The 21,759-nt window shown below is 42.8% G+C and overlaps 1 protein-coding gene across 1 annotated transcript; it reads right to left on the bottom strand.

Moving 5' to 3' along the window:
* Positions 1–2,656: 2,656 nt before the first annotated feature.
* LOC307079272 (deoxynucleoside triphosphate triphosphohydrolase SAMHD1-like) lies at positions 2,657–20,011 on the bottom strand. Its single transcript, XM_079741493.1, has 16 exons — positions 19,819–20,011; positions 19,558–19,624; positions 19,369–19,441; positions 18,821–18,981; positions 18,402–18,517; positions 18,178–18,248; positions 14,745–14,903; positions 13,714–13,814; positions 13,287–13,395; positions 13,097–13,188; positions 12,860–12,975; positions 9,844–9,983; positions 9,658–9,756; positions 4,079–4,183; positions 3,516–3,653; positions 2,657–3,373 (listed from the first exon to the last, which is right to left on the bottom strand). The coding sequence occupies exons 1-16, from the start codon at positions 19,988–19,990 to the stop codon at positions 3,260–3,262; spliced, it is 1,833 nt and encodes a 610-aa protein (XP_079597619.1). The 5' UTR covers positions 19,991–20,011; the 3' UTR covers positions 2,657–3,259.
* Between the last annotated feature and the right edge of the window lie 1,748 nt (positions 20,012–21,759).

Raw genomic sequence — 21,759 nt, 5'->3', positions numbered from 1 at the left:
GTCCACAGCCCGCTTAAACAGCTGCAATACCAGGCTTGGCCGCTGAACACTGGTGGATTGCGGAAGCATGCAATGTTCCTAGGGGCTTGAAATAAACAGTAGTGTTGTTGCTGGAAAAGTCAAATGACACCATGGCTTCAGCGAAATCAACAACTCACTTCTGGACAGACATGAGGGAAATGAAATGAAAAAATTAAATTGAACAATAAATGTAATGCCACCAGATAGTTTGTTGCTGTGACGTATAGGTCAACCGGAAGTGGCTCTATAAGCACTTGTTGAGGGGTACAGCGCATCATAGCGTAGCGGAGTCAGCCATGCTCTGGCCATTTATCCATCTTCTCTGATCGGCATAAATACTCAAGTGACAGCTGTCCGTTCGAGTGGCAAGTCGGCATATGGCTTAATCCTATCAAGCTATCCCATGTAAACTCAGTGATGATGTGATGTGATCAGAGAGTCCGATGTGGGGTTGGGTGAGGCCATGAATGCTCCTTTGTGAGTAGTGTAAACCAGGTCCAAAATATTATTTCCTCTTGTCTGGAAATCAACATGCTGGTAAAGTTTTGGAAGGACAGTCTTAAGATCAGCACAATTAAAATCGACAGTGAATACATGTGGATGGGCTGTCTGTTGTTCACTGATGGCCTGATACAGTTCACAAAGTCCCGCATTCCCGTCACTGCTGTTGGGGGTGGGAGGGATATAAACCCTGACTAGCAAAATTGCAGTAAATTCCCTCGGCAGATTGAAAGGGGGGCACCCTATGATCATAAACTCTGCCAGTGGTGAACATTGTCTGCATACCACCACAGCTCCCCCGCACCACGCATCACGGATGTAAACACAGACTCCACCTTCCTTGGTCCATATCCCACCGCGGACAATGGGAACCGCTTCGTCCTTGGCTATGAACTATTTTACCAAATGGCCACAGGCATATGCGGTCCCCGACCAAAGCGCTGCTAGCACACACAGGCAGCTGGTGGGAAAAATGTCTGTTCAGGGCTCCCGAGGAATTACAGTGTTCGCTGAAGTGTGCCCTTCAACCCCCCCGAGTGAGACTGGTGGAGCGGTTCAATCGGAAGCTTGAAACTCAACTTGCTTTCTTCACTTCACGACACTGGCAAGACTGGGATCATCACTTACCCCTGGTCCTGTGGGCGTACCAGTCAGAAGTGCAAGAAGATAATGGGTGCACACTGGCCACTCATGTTTGGGAGAATAATGCAGACCCCTGTGGACTTAGTATTAGGCACAGCACCTGGCACAGATCTTCCAAAGACACCGGGCTTGGAGTACCTGCAGGACATCTTACAATGTCTGGTGGTGGCACACAACTTCGCCCAGCAGCAACAGGAACAGGAAGGGGCAAAGCAAAAGTGGGTGTATGACACTCGTGGTTAGGGCTGCTTCTTTGCTTCCCGAGAGAATGTGGGTCTATAACCCATCTCAGAAGAACGACCACTAAATAAAAGGCTTCAACCCCCTGAGCCCCCCCCCCCCCCCCCAAGTGTCGCTTGAGGTTTTCCAATCATGTTCTAGTGATAAGGAAATGTTGCACGTTAAACATTATTCTGAAATGTTGAAACAGATGGATAAACATTACCATACAGCTCGAAGATGGGTCTAAAATGACTGAACGAGGGAGACTGAACAGGCAGTTCAAATTTGGGAATGGGATTTTTACCTATCATAATGTTAAATTAATTGATTTTACCATGCAATAGTCTCAAAAAGGCTAAATAACAACATGAGGCTACGGATCCTCATCCTCATGGTCAATCCGTTTATCCGGGGTCGAGTCGCGGGGGCAGCAGCTCAAGCAGGGGGCCCTAGACTTCCCTTTTCCGGGCTACATTGACCAGCTCTGACAGGGGGACCCCGAGGCATTCCCAGGCCAGTGTTGAGATATAGATATAATCTCTCCACCTAGTCCTGGATCTTCCCCGAGGCCTCGTCCCCACTGATGCCGGTTTCTAAACCTTATTCTACCATCATCTGCGTCTCTACTGAGAAGATGGATACAAAATAGAATCACCCGAATGAAAATATACCTTGCAATAACTGGTACACATTATTCGTGGAGGAGCATCTCGTGTCTGAACATCCTGTATGATGATCTTCAAGGTTGAATAGACCAACAAAACTCATCTCCACTGGTAATTTAAAAATGGCAATAATTAAGATAAACATGGATATATGAGCTTATAACTGACCACAGATGGGCCAAACATGTTAGAATGGTTAAATAAATATTGATGTAGAATTTAACTTTCCAAATAGGAGACCGGATTGGGGTGCTGGGGAAATCAATGAGGTCATGCTGCCCTCTGGTGGTTACAAAGAAAACATTTAGATATTGAGGTCAAAGCTGTTTATTTTTCTTTTGCCTTATAAAAGGTCACCATATTTGACCCAGCCTTCCTTTCTATCTTTTATAAATCTATATATTTCACATTTAACTTTTGTTTTTACAGATGTACCCAAACAGCAAGCAATCTTCTGAACACTATCTTAGCCCTTAATACAAGATGAATACAATACCATGTATTTTGAAAAGAACAGATTAACAATAATATATAAAGAATATATATGCATCTTCAATCCACACAAAGACTCACACACACTTAAATGTATGAAGTGGTTGCTGTGGCTCAGTTATCCCAACAAAACATTATTTTGGAAGTTTTTCCAATGCTTACAATAAAAGTTTCAACAAAAGGAATTTTGAATGATAAAATAAATCCTGAGTGAGATGTGATTGAACAAATATATGGTTAAAACCCAGCGCATATAAATACACATTCAAGAGTACGGGAGGGAGCATGATTAAATGACCAATGGATTAACTTTCACCATGCCAAAATAAAAAGAGCAGAAAACTGAAGGTTTCTGCAAACCTGATTTCAGTTTAACTTAAAAGTCAAACAAGGAGCATTTAGAGTCCCAGCTAGTAAACTTTCAACCATAAATTGTCCTTAAGGTAACATGTAAACTATGGATAGCACTTACATATCCAAACAAAAATAAAAACAGAAGCAGGTGATGTTTTAAAATTGACCTCACAAATCAGAGAAACCTTACAGCGTATAACCCTGAGCACTGACCAACAACAGACTCCTACTTTGATTCAATTACTACTTCCTTAATATTTTTTAAATGGAGAATCCAAAAATGCTTTCAGGTCAAAACGTTTCATCTAATAACAATATCAAAAAAGGAGTAAGAACAAGAAGAAAACCAGGTTTCTTTTGGTTCAAAATTTTAGTTGGGTTTTGGCCCTCTTTACCGGCCTCTGGTCTTCTGCCCCGCTGTCGTTAGACCAGCTTTTCTTCAGAGGGGTCAGCTCCGGAGCGCTCACATCTCCATCCTTGAAGAAAGAAAGGGGAGGAACTTTAGAGACGCTACATCTGCTTCGACTCCTACATCTGCCCAGCTACACAGTAGAAAAGCAATCTAATTTGAAAAGATTGAATACATTGAGTAATGAAATGAAGGAAAGACAAACCTACCTGAGGTTTTGAGAAGTTTTTGTCCATGCACCACTGGACAAAGTGCTTCCTGGCCGCCCCCAGGCTCTTCTCATCAGTCTTCTTACAGTACACCTGGATCAACTGCTCTGCAAAGTGCTCTGGGAGGAGCTTGGACACCTGTGGACAGGAGCCAGAACAAAGCATCCAATCAGAGGCATGCTGCTTGCCTCTGATTGGCTGCTTGGACTAGAAGTCCAGTCAGGGACAGACGTGTTCAGGTTCAGTAGAGGTACTGAGACTAGAGGTATATATAGTGAAACATATAACACCTTAAGATTGATAATATTTACAGAAAATAAGCTTTTATAATCACAATGACCATGAGTTTGAGGCTTCCAGGTTAATTTCATCAGTGACAACCAGATCCTCTTTCCATAACTTTACTGTAATTGTAGTCTGAGATGAGGAAGCCAGTATTGAAGATTCATCACATCAACCAATATAAATAAATAAAAAATCTCTCATACAAATATATTTATACTACAAACATTGCAACAACATTGCTTTAAAAAAATAATTGTGTTAAATGGCAAAGATCTGACCTGGTTCTTGCGGATCTGAATGGCCTTGTAGGGGTCACTCTTGCAGTAAAAGCGTACACTATTGATGGGATTCTTCTCCTTCATGCCATAGTCAATGGACATAATCTAGAAGACACCAGGGGGAGACATCTCACCTTTTACTGACACATGGATGGCAATTGGTAGGATGACTATATCTATCTATCTATCTATCTATCTATCTATATCTATCTCTATATCTATATATATATATATATATATATATACACACACACACACATCATTAAATGATCAAAGATACCAAAAATTAAAAGGGGTGTTTTTTTTACAATTTAATGCAGAGGTGTATTTGTCACAACCACAGTTGTGTATATGTACGAGGTGCAGTAAAATGAAGGGGGAAAGCTATAGGTGCAAAAGAGAAATGTGTGTAAGAAGAATCCTGCCCAATCCAACATACGTCTTAATAGATTTCTGTTATCTTACATCTACACGCTTTGATCAAATTCCATTTGTCCTATCTACGCCGTATGTGAAAGAAACGCTACGAAATAGGACATGCTCCGACTTGACAACGAACTGAACAGACATCGCACTAATGTCTGTTCTCTTTCCTGAATGTTTGGGGAATCCAGCTTCCCATTTATCACAGGTGCAGTGATGCAACACTCCTAAATGCTGCGGAGAAAACTTCCAATACCTATACTACCATACTATTTAGTACGCCAGAAAAAGATCCAACAGCACCTTTACATTAAGACATTCCAACAAAAGGTCTGAATTTTTTTTATTGACTTATGGCTAAAATGTCATGCCATTTTTGCTTTTCAGGATTTTGTTGAAATGAAAATCAAAAGGCATTCTATGATAAGATGCTACTGCTGAGGCCTGGTCCTCACCACAGACCTATGGGAAAAACACAAACCTCTTGACGGAACCTTTGGGAGTGTGTGTGGATGATGGCTGGTTTAAGCAGCCTCACCTGGCCGAGTCTGATTGGACTCTGGGGAATGGGTGATGCTGCACACCTGTGACAGGTTAAACCAGCCATCTCCACAAACACTTGGGAGTCTGGGATGGCAACAACACCAGGCCATAGGGGTATTTCATGAAAGTCGCTAACGAAGGCTGCGCTTATGCAACTTTTCCAACGACAGTACCAGCTCAACTCGCCATGACATAGCGTGGCACGACTTGGTTTGGTTCCAGGCACGTCGTGTTTCCATCTTGAAAGTACCTCTTCAACGTGGGCGGGTCCCGGGTCGTCATAGCACACATGTGCGATACTGCGACACATACGCGGCACATTAACAGACAGGGTTACGCACAGGAGCGTCTCCACCTCTGTCACGGTCCACAGCGTGTTCTTGCACGCTGATCCTGCCATGTTTAATAATCAATTACTATTGTTTACTGAACGCTGATGCTAGTATTTAAAGTAGTGATCGACCAATATATCGGCCGGCCGATATTATCGGCCGATATTTGCGTTTTTTACGTGCATCGGCCGATATTTTTTTCAGTATCGGCCATTTTTTTATTTATTTTTTTCTTCGGCATGATTTACAGACAGTTCAATAAACAGTTCATTTTTTTTAAATTGAGATATTGTAACATTTGTTATCATCATTGTGTCATTTTTATGATGTTAATTGAGGGAGGCTTAGCCTGGAAATCCAGACCCACATCTAAAAAACTGTAGGGTCTGGCAATGAGTAATGAAAATGGCCCAACTCGAGGGGCTGCACCAAGCATGCATTTGAAAATATCAGAAGAATACAAGGGGTGACATATCCAACCCAGTGGAGCTAACCAATAGATGAGACTCTTGTCGTATCCGGTCCGTAAAATAGCAACGCTTTCCGCCTATATTGATACATCACGAGTATACATGAGTATATTGCTCGTTCCCAGAGTGACTCGCTGAGCAAATTCAAATTGTTTTCTCGTGAGAACTCTGGATTTCCAGGGTATTATCGGCTCCAAATATCGGCTCAAGAAAATCGGTACCGGCGTATCGGTTATCGGCTAAGGCTGATGAAAACTTATCGTATCGGCCCTAAAGAAAATCCGTATCAGTCGATCCCTAATTTAAAAGATGCTGGGTGTCGGGTTTCAGGTTCGGACGTCGTTCTCGTAATTATTCGTCCAGTGGCGTGACTCTGGCCAATCAGTGGTCAGCAGCCTGTTTACATCACATAAAAGTATCAGTTCACAGGGCTCCAGACTAACTTTTTTCACTAGGAGCACTGTGGCATCTAACTGAAACTTTTAGGGGCACATCCAGAAATTTTTGGGGCACACGCTGTAAATCAACATGGCAATGTGATTCTCATTTTTTTCACTGTATTACTAATAGGGCTAGGGCTAGTCGAATAAGGTCTGCCTTTTCAGTTCAGATATTCAACTATTCGGCGGCCGTGCGGGGCAGGTCTTTTGGAGGTTTAAAAAATGAGTTTTCTTTCTATTAACACTCTGTTTTGGTAGGCTATAGGCCTTTTACATATGCTTGCGCGTTGCGCTCATTACGTTCTCCCCTGAACAGTTTTCTGTCAATCAAACTCGTCGGAATTGTAGCCAACTTATTCCTGTCAGGTTTTAATTAGGCTCCTGCCCATAATGCGGTCCGATAATGAACACGGGGCTCAAGTATAGGCTAGTGGATAATCCACTATATGAGCCCAGTGTTCACGATCTGATTGCATTTATTGAGCCCGAAAGAATACACAGCGCTGTGTCGCCACAGTCAGTACGTTTACATGACAATCAAGAAAGTCAAATTATTGGCTTAGTCCAACTATGATTGGATTATTAAGATGAATGTATACACCTTAGTCAGACTATAATCGAATCGAATTACTCATAGTCAAATTAAGACACCTAGATTATTCGATTGTTAGTCGAATTAAGCGTGCATGTAACGGATCGTATCGCATGGAATCGGATTTTGTGTTCCGCGCATGCTCAAGATTTTTCCCAGGGGCAGTGATCCGGAAGTATAAGGAGACGATAGTCATGTTGTCACCATCGGTAAACGAGAGACGGCAATTTATTTAAAAAGGTTGCGAAGAAGATGGAGGAACCCGGTGTCGTGCCAATGTAGTTACCCCCTATAAGAAGTGTATCATCAACAACATGCATTCATTACACGCTACGCTTCTGTTACGAGAGTAGCGTATGTGTGTGCGCAAGAATGGCAGTGTGTGTGTGTGTGAGTGACCTCAGCGAGTGAGTGGACCGATGGCTCTATTACCACTAGTTGAAATGGGCACAGCGCCACCTATCGTACCGGGGTAAGAAATGCTTCGGCCAATGAATCGATTTTCTCACCGCCATGTACACTCAGACAATTGCAGTTGTCCGATTGAGGAGCATAGTCGAACTATGGCCTTAATCAGATTAAGCTGTGCATGTAAAGTACTGACTGACGGCGCTCCTAGAGAAAATGTAGCAATAATGTAAGGGGAGACAGCCGCTTCCCTCTGCGAGATTCTGTCTAGCAAACAAAGTTACAATGAATCAATCGCCACAGTGACATGGACAGTGTCTAAATAAAGCAATTTGTATCCATTTCAGCACACGTGCCGCATCAGTCCTTCTAAAATATATAATTATAATTATTATCCATATAAATATTATACCTGTGCATTTTAATGTTTTCTATTTTTAGTTTTATTAATGCACACCACTCACTGACGAAAATAAATAAATAAATAAATAAAATAAAATTTCGGTTTCCCGACTGATGATTCGAATCATCGACTTTCAGGGGACAGCCCTAATTACTAATGAATATTTTGATAATGGATGCAGAAATGAACATGTGCGGTTTAAAATTCAGTGTTACATTTTATTGTGATTCACATCTATACCAACTGTTTCCACGTGTGCGCTCATGCGTTCGACGAGTACGGAAGCGACAGTTTCACGGAAGTGCGCCCGCTTGTCGTGCCGCAGGACGCTGCGCCTCCTCTCTGCCCGCTCGCTCTCTATGTGTCGGACACGGGTGCGGGACAGATTCTGGATTCGTTGATGCGCCCCTTCCCCGTTTAACGACGTGTACAAATAAAAATATAAAAAAGGGCAAATTTACTGGTCGCACATGTGCGACCAGATGCAATGTTCAGTCGCACACTCAAATTTTGGTCGCAAAATGCGACCATTTCGTCGCAGTCTGGAGCCCTGGTTCAGCTCTCTTGGAACCTTGACGGAGGTCAGTCTAAAAAAAAGTACCAGGTACCTCATTTTGGCGATTGAAACACAAAAAAAGGTGGGCCGAGTCGAGGTGAGTTGAGCTGGTACTGTCGGTGGAAAAGGGGAATTTGTTGATTAAGCCCAGTTAGAACTAAAGACAACTTCCACTTGAGGCTAAAGCCATTCCATCAACCCAATTCAGCTGCGCCTTGTTCAGGTTAGTTCAAACCAGGCTAACGTTATCGTGGATTACGCACGCTCACGAGATATGTCACCAGCCCAGAACCATGAATGTCGAATCATGGATCAAATGTCCGAAAAGGACAGAGCGAGATCTTTTCCAGCGGCGAACAGAAGCTGCTTGTTGAGGTCTATGAGGAGTACAAGCATATATAAACTAAAAAAGGGAACACCGTAACCATTAATAAAAACAGGGAGGCCACCTGGCAAAAAAAAAAAATCGCTGATCTGTTGAATGCATAAGTAGTATTAAGCGTAACATATTTTAATTGAATATAGACAATGGTTTTGTAATCAGGGAGATAGTCTCGAGGTAACATGTCGGACTTGCACCCGGTCGTCCGGGCGGGGTTCAATCCCAATGCAATTAGTAATTTAGGAAGGATTACTGGAGAAATCAAATTACTTTTCATGCCATTTATTTTCCATTTCTTTGAAGAGATCTAAATTGACTAACCATAGTATTTATCTCAACAGAAGTGGTCTCAGCTGCCTGCCGAGAAACTCACCTGTATGGAATTTATGTGGCTGACACTTTCCTATGCAGCAGTGTCTTTTTCATTGTGACAAAGACTTCACTATCAGTAACATTAACATTAACTTTATGTTCTTTTTTATGGGTTTTTGCAAGTAATATTTTGGTTCTGGGGAAATTGTAAGACATATTTATTATATAAAAAGTCAGTTGTTAGGCCTACTTTCTGACATAAAAGGGAATAACAAAAATAAGCCAACGGTAAGAGTTGTATGACTCAGGACACGAACTCGAGCCGTCCGTACCACAGCGGCAGCGCTAGACCACTCAGCCAACTGCTGGTTCTCGATTACGGTATAATACATAGATTTGTATAAAAATGTTTAGAGTAAAATATAAACGATAACATTAGATAGCAATTAATTTCATCATTATCAAACCTTTACAATAAAACAGATTTCTAACACCATCAACCTGTGTCCTTTGTCCGTAGGAGCCAAAAAGAAAAGTCACCTAGGTGGCGTGCAGCACCATACATTGCTACAGAACCGTTTAAATCTGTATAGATTGTTATATTTTGCTATAAAAGCTTGAAATTATGCATTCGTTCCAGCCCTAGTACGTGCATACGTTCCCACAGGAAACTGAAGTGTATGGAGCCTTTTAAAAGCCACTTGAGGGAGGGACTCACGTGGACAATAAGGTCCTTTGGCCCCAGGATGACGTCGTTCAGCGTGCCGTTCTGCGGCGTGGCTTTCGCCACCTCGCCTGCCAAATTCAGACGCATCTCCTTCAGCGAAGACAAGGGAACAAGCACAAAGACTGTCACGGTTCTGTTCCTTCTTCAATCCTAGCTCCCACACACAAATAAACGCACCTCTGTGACTACGATGGGCCTTTCAGCATGTGTCTGGCCCACACACTTGTAGAGCCGACGGCAGACGATGTTGCGGAGGATCTCCCTGGCCTCATGCAGCTCCGGCAGGGAGGAGTAGAGGATCCTTTCAAAGACGTGGTCTACAGGAGGGACAGACAGACAAACAGACTGACACGTTGTAGCATGCCTCAGGCAGTCCTTGGGTTTGTCCTGCTCTCAGCTGATTATATTTGTCTTCTTAAGCTGTTGATCATTTGAGTAGGGAGCAGGTAGTGGTGAGGCATCTTGCTTGAAGAGCCAGTGAACCCAAAACCGTTTTTCTATTAAACGTGTTGATATGGTTTAAAAAAGTCAAATGTTTTGCCATTCTCCCCACAACACTATCAATCAAACTTTATTTATTAAGCCGCTTTCGTGCAAAATTGCAATACAAGCAGGTGCTTAACATAACAAAATTAAAATAAAAAAATAGATAAAATGGATTAAGAGAATGCTGAGCTAAATAGGTATGTCTTAAGGTTTCTTTAAAGATGTTCACAGATTGTGATTCCTCAGCTCCACCGGCTGTTCCAGAGGCGAGGACCATAGACACTAAATGCCTCCTCCCCATAGGTGTCTGTCCGAATCCAGGGAACAACTTAAAGGCCAGTGCCAGAGGACCCGAGTCATCTAGAAGGTGCATACATCAGAAGCATCTCTGACTGATGTATTCAGGGCTAATCCATTGATCGTTTTGAACACCAATAGGAGGATTAAAAAAAGAAAAAAATCGATTCTAGAACTGACGGGCATCAATGAAGAGACAGGAGAGATATGTGCTCTCCTTCTGGTCTTGGTCAGTACATGTGTGCTGCCGCATTCCGGATGATCTGAAGCTTATTTATAGCTTTCTATAGGTAAACCCGAAAGAACATTACTATTATTATTATTATTAATCAAGCCTGCTAGTAATAAAAGCATTCATAAGTCTCTCAGTATCTGCCTGGGAGAGAAGCGGTTGCACGTGCATATTTCTAAGGTGAAAGAAGACAAAAGGAGCCAGAACGGCAGGTCAAAGGAGTGAAAATCAAACTGACTGCGGCGTCCGAGAGAAAGTTTAGCTTTTCAGACACTTGTAGTACAACGCCATAGTGTGTGTGGATAGTGAAGCTCCGTCTGTGCAGCGATGTATTAAATGTCCGGGTCCAAGTGAGGGTTAGGCTTTCCGGACTCGTAACGCTCATGCACATCGACGGTACTGAAAAAGTATCACAAAGTTGGCTTGGGAATTCCAGCGGAAACAGTGGTTTCATTGGCTCTTCAAGGAGGCCTTCGGTCAGGAAGATACAGTGGGGCAAAAAAGTATTTAGTCAGCCACCAATTGTGCAAGTTCTCCCACTTAAAAAGACGAGAGAGGCCTGTAATTTTCATCATAGGTAAACCTCAGCTATGAGAGAAAGATGAAAAAAAACAATCCAGAAAATCACATTGTATGATTTTTTAAGAATTTATTTGCAAATTATGGTGGAAAATAAGTATTTGGTCACCTACAAACCAGCAAGATTTCTGGCTGTCACAGACCTGTAACTTCTTCTTTAAGAGGCTCCTCTGTCCTCCACTCGTTACCTGTATTAATGGCACCTGTTTGAACTCCTTATCAGTATAAAAAGACACCTGTCCACAACCTCCAACAGTCACACTCCAAACTCCACTATGGCCAAGACCAAAGAGCTGTCAAAGGACACCAGAAACACAATTGTAGACCTGCATCAGGCTGGGAAGTCTGAATCTGCAATAGGTAAGCAGCTCGGTGTGAAGAAATCAACTGTGGGAGCAATTATTAGGAAATGGAATACATACAAGACCACTGATAATCTCCCTCGATCTGGGGCTCCACGCAAGATCTCACCCTGTGGGGTCAAAATGATCACAAGAACGGTGAACAAAAATCCCAGAACCACACGGGGGGACCTAGTGAATGACCTCCAGAGAGCTGGGACCAAAGTAACAAAGGCTACCATCACTAACACACTACGCCACCAGGGACTCAAATCCTGCAGTGCCAGACGTGTCCCCCTGCTAAAGCCAGTGCATGTCCGGGCCCGTTTGATGTTTGCTAGAGAGCATTTGGATGATCCAGAACAGGATTGGGAGAATGTCATATGGTCAGATGAAACCAAAATATAACTTTTTGGTAAAAACTCAACTCGTCGTGTTTGGAGGAGAAAGAATGCTGAGTTGCATCCAAAGAACACCAAACCAACAGTGAAGCATGGGGGTGGAAACATCATGCTTTGGGGCTGTTTTTCTGCCAAGGGACCAGGACGTCTGATCCGTGTGATGGAAAGAATGAATGGGGCCATGTATCGTGAGATTTTGGGTGAAAACCTCCTTCCATCAGCAAGGGCACTGAAGATGAAACGTGGCTGGGTCTTTCAGCATGACAATGACCCCAAACACACCGCCCGGGCAACGAAGGAGTGGCTTCGTAAGAAGCATTTCAAGGTCCTGGAGTGGCCTAGCCAGTCTCCAGATCTCAACCCCACAGAAAATCTTTGGAGGGAGTTGAAAGTCTGTGTTGCCCAGCGAAGGCCCAAAAACATCACTGCTGTAGAGGAGATCTGCATGGAGGAATGGGCCAAAATACCAGCAGCAGTGTGTGAAAACCTTGTAAAGACTTACAGAAAACGTTTGACCTCTGTCATTGCCAACAAAGGGCATGTAACAAAGTATTGAGATGACCTTTTGTTATTGACCAAATACTTATTTTCCACCATAATTTGCAAATAAATTCTTTAAAAATCAGACAATGTGATTTTCTGGATTTTTTTTTTTCATTTTGTCTCTCATAGCTGAGGTATACCTATGATAAATTACAGGCCTCTCTCATCTTTTTAAGTGGGAGAACTTGCACAATTGGTGGCTGACTAAATACTTTTTTGCCCCACTGTAATTATTCTTGGGTATTGCAAAAATAATATAAGCGTTATGCAACACTAAGAAGCCAAAAACAGCACAGTGTGGTCTCAACACTCACCAGTCAGCTTGGTGTATGCCACCATGTCATCTATAGCTGTGGACATTGTGAACATTTTCCCATCCGACCCCTCGAATTTGAGGTGTTTGTCTGCCAATAAAAATGCCTCTGTGATCCTAGTTGAAAAGCACAACCAAACTCAGTTTGGAATACAAAGACTCTGATTCATCATGTTAATACCGGACTAGATGATGATACTGGTAGCATTATAGTACCTAGCAAAGACACAGTACTTACATAGTCTCAACAATGTTGGCTACTTTGTGCTGGTAGGCTCTTCTGTGGAGACAATTTCTCGTGTGGAACATGTCATACAGATTGCCCACTTCCTGTTGAATGAATCCCCAGAGTTATGTTTAGTCAAATAAAGGACCAATTAGAGAGCTGCTCGAATCAGATTACCAACAGAAGTCTGAGATCATTTGACCTTGTCTCTGGTACAGATGTGCTTCTCCCCTTCCACATCACACACCCTGGCGAACTTTAGGAAGCGGTGGTAGTCAAAGTTATTCTTGATGCCCAGGTGATAGCAGTCTCTGAGATGAGGAATGAAAAGGATAAATATATTATAATAATAATGCAGGTTTACTAGTTAGTCACTTAGGGAACTTTTCATATATTTATTACCAAGCGACTTGGTTTGAATTCTGATACCAGTCAGTATGGAGCATCAAGGAGTAGGCTTTTGCTTAAGGCTGCTTACAGGAAGGTAGGGGATTGAGCCATGTACCACCTAGCCACCACAATATCCTGCCCCCTTATCTAATCACTTCAGTTATGGCGGCAGTGAAAATCTTACAAAGACCAGTGGCATTTACTCCCGACGCTACGGTCAGCAGAACAGACAGACTGACCTCGCAAAGTAATCCCATTTGTCCACATCAATGCCGTTCCTTTTGTTGGCCACGATCTCGTACAGGAAAGACTTCTCCTCTGGACGGCCTTCGTATGGCCACTGCAGCGACAGCACGAGGAAACGGTCAACGGGCAAACAGAAATAGAACACATCACATTTCACAGGAAACCTTATTTCAGCGTCCATGAGGTTCAGAACAGAAAAAAGACCTGCTTTGTGGTGTAGCAAGACTAATCGGAGGAGGTTCTGTGAGAATGATTCACTTTTTTGTCAATGGTGGGAAGAGGTTTTTGGACAGCCTTGCAGACCAAAAACTTCTTCCCACCATTGCTAAAAAAGTGAAAGATCATACATATTTATTTTTTTTGCGATTTCTTATTGGTCAGGCACATACGCCACAATCAATGTACATACCCCTCTGTTTGGAGATTCAATGTACATACTACGGTAGGAATTTTGAGACCGGTGTGACTGGTAGACAATGTTGTGTGTAACGCGTTACACAGTAAGTTGCGTGTTAATACATTAACGTAACTACTTTAATGTAAAAAGTAAAGTTTCAATTCGGCGCAACATTACTTTTCCACGGGACAGATTTGACAGCGATACTGCAATCTCAGGCAGTACGCTATTGTGCATTAGCATACTATTGCGAAGTAGCTAGCATACTGCGCAATAGTATACATTTGCGCAATAGCATATTAGCATACTATTGCGCAAGCACACAGGCGCGCTTACTGCGTACCTGCGTGCTTGCATATTAGTCCCTTCACAAGCTCTCATTCCACACCGTACGAGACAGAAGCTGGTAGCGTGAAACTGTCCCTGCATCTCAGACATCGCTTCCACAGGCATTGTCCAAAGCCAGTCCTTAAGACAAAAAAAGCCAGCGGTGGAACGTGATAACAGACGCTGTCACTGTTGACCTGTGATATACATTTTAGTCCATACCGTACAGCCCCAGTACACAGCCCTCTGCTGGGAGAGTCAATGTACATAGCCCACTGCTGGGAGAGTCAATGTACATACCTCTCTGCTTGGAGAGTCAATGGAGAACTGGGGTCCACCTATCTGCTCCTTGATGAAGACAAGGTCCTCCGGTAGAACCAGCCCGTACTCCTCCATCACCGGCATTAGGTCATTATCCTCAACCAGATAGTCAAACATGGCTAGTGACGCAGTCTCATGCTGCAATGACACACACAAGCAGAAACGCATACACGATTCAACAAACTTTCCCCCACAACTCGAACACTGCACAAAGTACAAGCTTTTCATGAGCTTGTATAAACTTGGTTTGATTTGCAACTAGTTTGTTGAAAGGGTTTTTCAAACAGCTGATATATAGCTCTTATCTTATTTAATGAATGCTAACAGCCAAATAGTGACCTTTAAACATTTAACATTTCAATGGCCAACCCTTAACGGCTGAATCATAACTGCCTGCCAATAGATAAACCTAAAGGGCTGATTATGGTCACAACCACACTCCATATTGGTCCCAAACTGTGCTCATGGTCAAGTTATCTTAAAATGACTCAGATACAACCTCACCCGAGACCATTTTACAGCAACGTCGCATTAACCTCTCGTGAGTTGAGCAGGTAGGCAAAAGGAAGGAGTGCGGATGCACACAAGTACATTGGAGATCGTACAATTTTCAGAAACAATCAAGACACATGTGGATACGTGATTATATGTTGCGTCAAATCGGTGTTGGGTGTATATTATCCATACTGTCCATGGTATTCTCAATACTTTCCTTAATTTGTGAGGGTCGGCCTCACTCATTCGCATGAATAGTATTCCCACTGATTCATTCACTTTGTTAAAGGTCCCATGGAATTAAAATATCACTTTTAGGTTTTCGAACATTAATATGAGTTTCCCTAGCCTGCCTATGGTCCCCCAGTGGCTAGAAAGTACACTAGGTGTAAAACGAGCACTAGGTATCCTGCTCCGCCTTTGAAAAATTAAAGCTCAGCCGTGTCGATTCGGATTTGGCCCCATATGTCGTCATAAGGGGCCAGGTTACCTCCCCTTTCTGTGCTTTGCCCGCCCAGAGAATTTGGCCCCCCAATGAGACAATGACAAGACAATGAGCGCCACATGTGTGTGTGTGAATATACACACCGTAACGCAAGTGTTGTACACTTCTTTGTTATTTGGATTACCGTTCTGCTGTTGGTGTTATGGCGCATAACACCCAACAACATAAGGTAAGGTTTGCGTAAAGCTCCCATTTGGTGGAAAGACTAGACTGCGTCGGGTTCTCTGATGTCTCTGGTACTTCCACAACGAGACTCATAGTGGGGGTTATCTCGGCCATGGTTGAGAAGGACTTTGGCTTTGGCTCCCTGAAGTCCAGATTGAACCGCAACATGGAGGAGAAAGGGATTGTTGCCCGCCGGGAGACAATCCTGGTCAACAATTCCTTTCTCCTCCATGTCGGCGGCGGTGCATCACCGTCGCCGCCTGGCAGCGGGGCTCAGGCGGGAGACAATCCCGGGCAACGATCCCTTTCTCCTCCCAAGATAACCCCCACTACGGGTCTCGTTTTGGAAGTACCGGGAGTCCGCAAACGGCAACAATCCCTTTCCCTCCATGTCGCCGCTCAGTCTGTACTTCAGATTGACATGGAAGAACCAGTTGAGATTCATAATATCATCCGGAGGCGCACACAGCTTTTGGCCATGATAATATATATTATATAGATATCTATACATTATATTCAATTATTTAGATATAGAGCTCCAGGACTCCACCCGGAGCACCTGGAGTGTTCTGAATATTTACAGAACACGGCAAAAAGCTGTGTGCGCCTCCGTATGACATTATGATTCCGAGCCATTGCGATACATCCACTGTAAAGGCCAGCGCATGGCGGAGCCTCATTGTGGGACTGGCTCGTAGTGGCTGTAATTCTGAACCAAGGCAGACGTTCTTGAACGTCTTCAAATACTGTATTAGGGGCCCAATGACTCCTATATAAAAGCATCCATAAAGTAGCCTGCCATGGGACCTTTAAAGTGAGTCAGTGCACTCAAGTTTAGTTTTGTTTCTACATGGCGTCTTTTCTAAAAGGAAAACAATGCATTTCCGTTGCCTCAACAAAATAACAATAACTAGCATATAATGCATTGCATATATCGTGCAAACCCTTCTATAATGGGCAAAGAATTATCATAAACGTCAAATTAATATAGGGAACAAACAACCCATGTCAGCAAAAGCATCATGTTGTACAGTTAATTATAGTCCGAAGTTGAAAAACATCTGATGAAAATCAAACATATTTTCGATGTCATTGTTAGAACTGCAATGGTAGTATGAAGTACTTATATGTGTACTTTGTATCAGCAAGTATCCAAATGTAAGTGCTTGTACTTGGTTTGAAAATGTGTTTTCGGTGGATCCCAACTTGTTTACCATATGTCTGCATAAGCCTATTGTAATCATAGCACATGATACGATTAAGAGAATAAAAAATAAAAGTTGGCCTGCAACCCAAGAACTGAGGACATGTAAATATAGAAGAACAAAGCTTGCGGCCAAGACCGTTGGTGGAGTTCAGATTACGACCAGGCAATGGGATGAAAATAGAAACTATTCTAGTCCGATTGACTCATGAGTTATCACTGCTAAATAATAAATAAATAAAAAATGTAACAGATCGACACTTTTAATCAGTTGACTTAATAGAGAACAATGTGTCCAAACATTAATACATTTGTGGGAGAAAATCTGGGAAATTATAATTCAAATTCTTGGGATACAGATTCCGTTGACATGTGTATCATTGTACTTGGTTGATTTTTCAGAAGAACTAAATGTGCTCGAAATGAATATGCTCCCATAGCATTTTTCACTTGTTATCTTGTCAGCAGATGGATGACTATGCCACAGATTATACTAAAATTGTAGCTCTTAAATCTGTAGACATCTGTAACCTTCCTAGAGTTGACTGTGTCTGGCCTTGTACAAGCCCTTTTACAATTTAGGCAACTCCAGGCTCTTCCATGATTGGGTTGGGGAATTGTCAATCACATTCGCAAACCCTGAGTTACCATCTCAATGGCAGAGAAACGTATGGAGGGAGCAGAGAGGGCCGGTATGTTTTTCTGGATTCTCAAAGAATTCAAAACTTACCAAAAACACCTTTCATTTATCACATCTCAAGGACAAAAAATTTCTTTTCTAAATTGAGATTACATTTAGTTAGTTAGTTTCTGAAAGCTTCAGTGTTTTGGGGTTGGATCCTGAGGATGTGGATAGAAGGTAGTAACTAGTAAGTTAGTTTAGGAATGTTTTGCCAGACGTCTGACCTGTTCTAGCGTGTTAAGGGATAAGGGTCTTTGAAATGTCTTCGAACCAACAGCAAGGGGAATAAACAAACTGCAACGCCTGACCTTGAAACAGGGGTTTGGGTTATAGGGAAAGCAGTGGGAGAACACTTCAGTACCTTCCATTTGGATCCTGGACGTGCTTTAGGAATGAACATCCCATCAAACATATGAGAGAAAGGTCCATGTCCTAGAGAGGGAGAAATAGGTTAAGGAAATATGGAACTATTCATTCATTCATTAATTTACCTTCCCATCGTTTCTCACGGCAACCATAAGTGGTTTCAATCTCACACAGAAACTGGCAGTTGTTTTCTGGGTTTGGGGTGTGGCTCTTACTCACCTAGATCATGACAGAGGCCAGCGATTTGCACACAGAGGATGTCTCTGGTATTTATCTGCAATTCAGGCTGCCTCTCGTTCAGAGAGTGCACAAGTCTTCCAGCCAGGTGCCCAACTCTGCAACCAGTCAATTAACACAGATGGTTTAATTGATAAATATTGCCACAGAGAATCCGGTTAGATACAAACATAAGTGGTCAGTAAAAGATATCCCAGTTAAATGCTGCTACACAAGCATGCAGTGCACCATGCATTATTTTTCAAGAAAGCAATGAACTTACAAGCATACATTATATTAATTTTGGGGTATTTAAGGCCTAATATCTGGAAACATATGTGGGAACACACACACACACACACACACACACACACACACACACACACACACACACACACACACACACACACACACACACACACCCAATGGAATGCTCGAAGCGATTATGAGATGCTCCGGGGAAAACGAGGTAGGCCCCTCCGAGCTGCTTGAGGTTCCTCAGTCTTTGGAATTGAGGTGTGTCCATGATTTTGACCAGAAGAGGGTGGAGTTCAATGTGTCCGTGGATGGGGTCATTAAAAACCTGAAAGAGAAGGAAGAGAAGGGAAAAAAACATTACTCCAAGCAACAGAATCAGCCGTTTAGGTGTTGATAGGTTGTATCAGCATGATGCGACATGTTGTACATCACAGAAATACTGCAGGCACAACACCAGTACATTTAATACTGCAGAGATAACAGGCCTAAAAGCTGTCTGGTATGTTGCCTTGTTTTGAAACAAAGTGAGTTTGAAAGCAAATGTGCTAAATACAGCAGGTTTACAGTTTTGCATTATGCTTCACAGGTGTGGACATTCCTTTGGCTCAAAAAGGGTTTAGAGTTTCAGCAAACCATAGCAACACAAACCTTTAGCTTAACAACCATTTACTTGGTCTTATCTCTGATGCTTTCTCTGCAAGAATTGAATTACCTTGGAGGGGATTATTGAAGAACTTTGGAGCTTCTTAATACTGTGCAGAATTTTTAGGCGGACACCTAGCGGGCTGGGGAAATGAAAAAATAAGAGTAAGAAATGTGTATGAGGATAGACTTTGACTAGCACATTTCATCAGGCAAATACCATATCTTATTGAGCGACAGTAGTCCCTGCCAGACTTACCTAATATTCATTTTCTGCAAATGTTCTTCAGTAAGTTCACGCAGCCCAACACCAGTTATTCCATTTTCTTTAAAAAAGGTATATACACATATGTTTATCTATCAAATGGCCACAATGTAAATGCTATAGGTTGTGTTTAGCAGTAGTGGTCAAGGGGGCTAGCGTTAATGCTAAAACTGGACAATGTATACACAAATAGTTTGAGGTTTGGATGGCTGTTCAAAAGACAATCTACCACTAAAATAGAAAAACAAAATGTACCTCTAAAAGTGTCCGTCCATTCTTGGAGCCCCTGCCCTCGAAGGAATTGACATGTGTCCTCAACTTCCCATCGCATAAAGTACTGCTGGGGGACAGAAGACAACAGTTTCTGTGCCGTTTTAAATACGCCAGGGGACAAATCCTCTTCAATTGGGCGCACTGGACAATCCATGTTGATCAAACAGTCGGCGAGTTTTCTGAGAGACTATTACGTTACTCAAATAGTGTCGGTTCAGCTGATCAGACTTGGCGCCCGACATGGATAAGACTCCCTGCGTGAGAAAATGCCGGGGGTTGCTTCGCTCTGATTGGCTGTCTGGCCAGTAGGCGGGACAAAGTGCCCTGAGTAAAACGTGACGTAATTGCTGCGCTGCGTTCAACAGTATCTGCAGAAAACACAGTTGCTTGAGATATACACCGTTTTATCACCGACTATTTGGTAAACCCTACATGAGTCTCACAAATCCGTCTAAATAATAATATATAAAATCTGATGTGTGATGAGTGATGAGTTTCACTTTATTTTGCGTCATGTTTGTTTGGACCAATCATGTTGCTGGAGGCGGATATTCTTTCGGAAACCCAGAGCCATAGAGCGAGAAGAGTTGCAACACTCTCTGACCTGGCCGGCAGGGTGGTCAAGTGGTTCATGTAAGCCTGTATAGGTAGCTCGGCTTCGCCATCTGTGAAGGTATCTCCAGGGGTAAATTGATTAAATTGCTGCCTCTTTTGAATTGTCAACTCTCTATATTATATCAGAGGGCCTTTATGATGCATATACTGATCTTTATTTGTATGTGCACAGCGTAATTATATATATTTTTATCTTGGTAGACGACCGATTTTCAGTCATTGCCTGCTAGTTAGTCAGCTCGATTTCGCCAGCTGTGAAGGTATCACTGCACCAGAAGTTAAGTATTGCATATCTGACAACTTTTATTTAGTTAGTTATTGACGTAGGGTTACTAGGATCAATACGGTTGATTAACGACGGGTTTAATCGGCTGAACCTGACGGTGTTAGCTACTGTGTTGGAGTACTGTGTGTCTGATGCTATAGCTATGAAAAGGCTGTTGGATTACATATATGAATACAAATTATTCCACACAAAAAAATATAAGCCATAATGACAAGCTTTCAAATGTTATTACACAGACAGTAGTGTCATTCTTTTTTTTCATAATGTAAACTTCTGTCCACCCCTTCCCCAACTTGGCAGCAATTTGGCCATGTGTGGGGAAACTCAATGACCTACAGGCTATTCAAGGTCTTGTCTGATTATTTTCACTCTCCTGCAGGTGGTGCTTGTGGCGGCTGCTGCTGCTGATGGTGGATGCTGATGGCGGTGGCGGCTGCTGCTGGTGGCTTGAGCTGGCTGGTGCTGGCAAACACTGCTGCTGCAGGTTTCTGCTGCTTGAGGCGATGGCTGCTTGAGCTGGCGGCTTGTGCTGGCGACGGCTGTTGGTGGTGGCGACTGCTGGTGGTGGTGGTGGCGGCGGCGACGACGGCTGCGAATGTTGTCCTTCCTTTCGACCTGATGCACTTTGCTATCCTTAACCTCAGCCTGATGTATGTGGAGTATTTTCTTTGTTTATGAATAACTTAATAATATTCCCCCCTTTTCCTTCACCTTGTTCTTGTTTTACAAGTTAGATATACATGCACACCTGTTTGCACATTTGTTCTTGTTCCAAACATGACTAACTTTGTTTTATTTATTGATACCCCCTGGCTCGACTTTGCTGTTCTTGTTCACACTTACCGTATGTTTGCTTCATTTTTTATACTTGTTTATACTATTCTTGTTCCCGCTTGTTCTTGGTTCCACAAAACTCAGCTGGATATATGTGGAGAGGATTTTTTCCTTAGCACTCAGCATCTCAAACACTGGGTCCAGCTTTTACATGGTGCATCCTCCTTTGCAGCGTGCAGATGTTAGGC

This window comes from Pollachius pollachius (assembly GCF_949987615.1).
Source record: "Pollachius pollachius genome assembly, chromosome: 8".
Taxonomy (NCBI): Eukaryota; Metazoa; Chordata; class Actinopteri; order Gadiformes; family Gadidae; genus Pollachius; species Pollachius pollachius.
Note: the sequence above shows the minus strand (reverse complement) of the source record. Positions and strands in the feature narration are given on the sequence as shown.

Bases quoted from the DNA above. Each gene is read 5' to 3' on its own strand.
- LOC307079272 (XM_079741493.1), bottom strand. From the start codon at position 19,990: ATGGATTGTCCAGTGCGCCCAATTGAAGAGGATTTGTCCCCTGGCGTA. The intron at 18,982-19,368 runs GTAATTCAATTC...CTTCTCTTTCAG, and splicing joins CTTCAATAATCCCCTCCAAG to GTTTTTAATGACCCCATCCA. The intron at 3,654-4,078 runs GTCAGATCTTTG...TCCTGTCCACAG, and splicing joins TTCAGATCCGCAAGAACCAG to GTGTCCAAGCTCCTCCCAGA.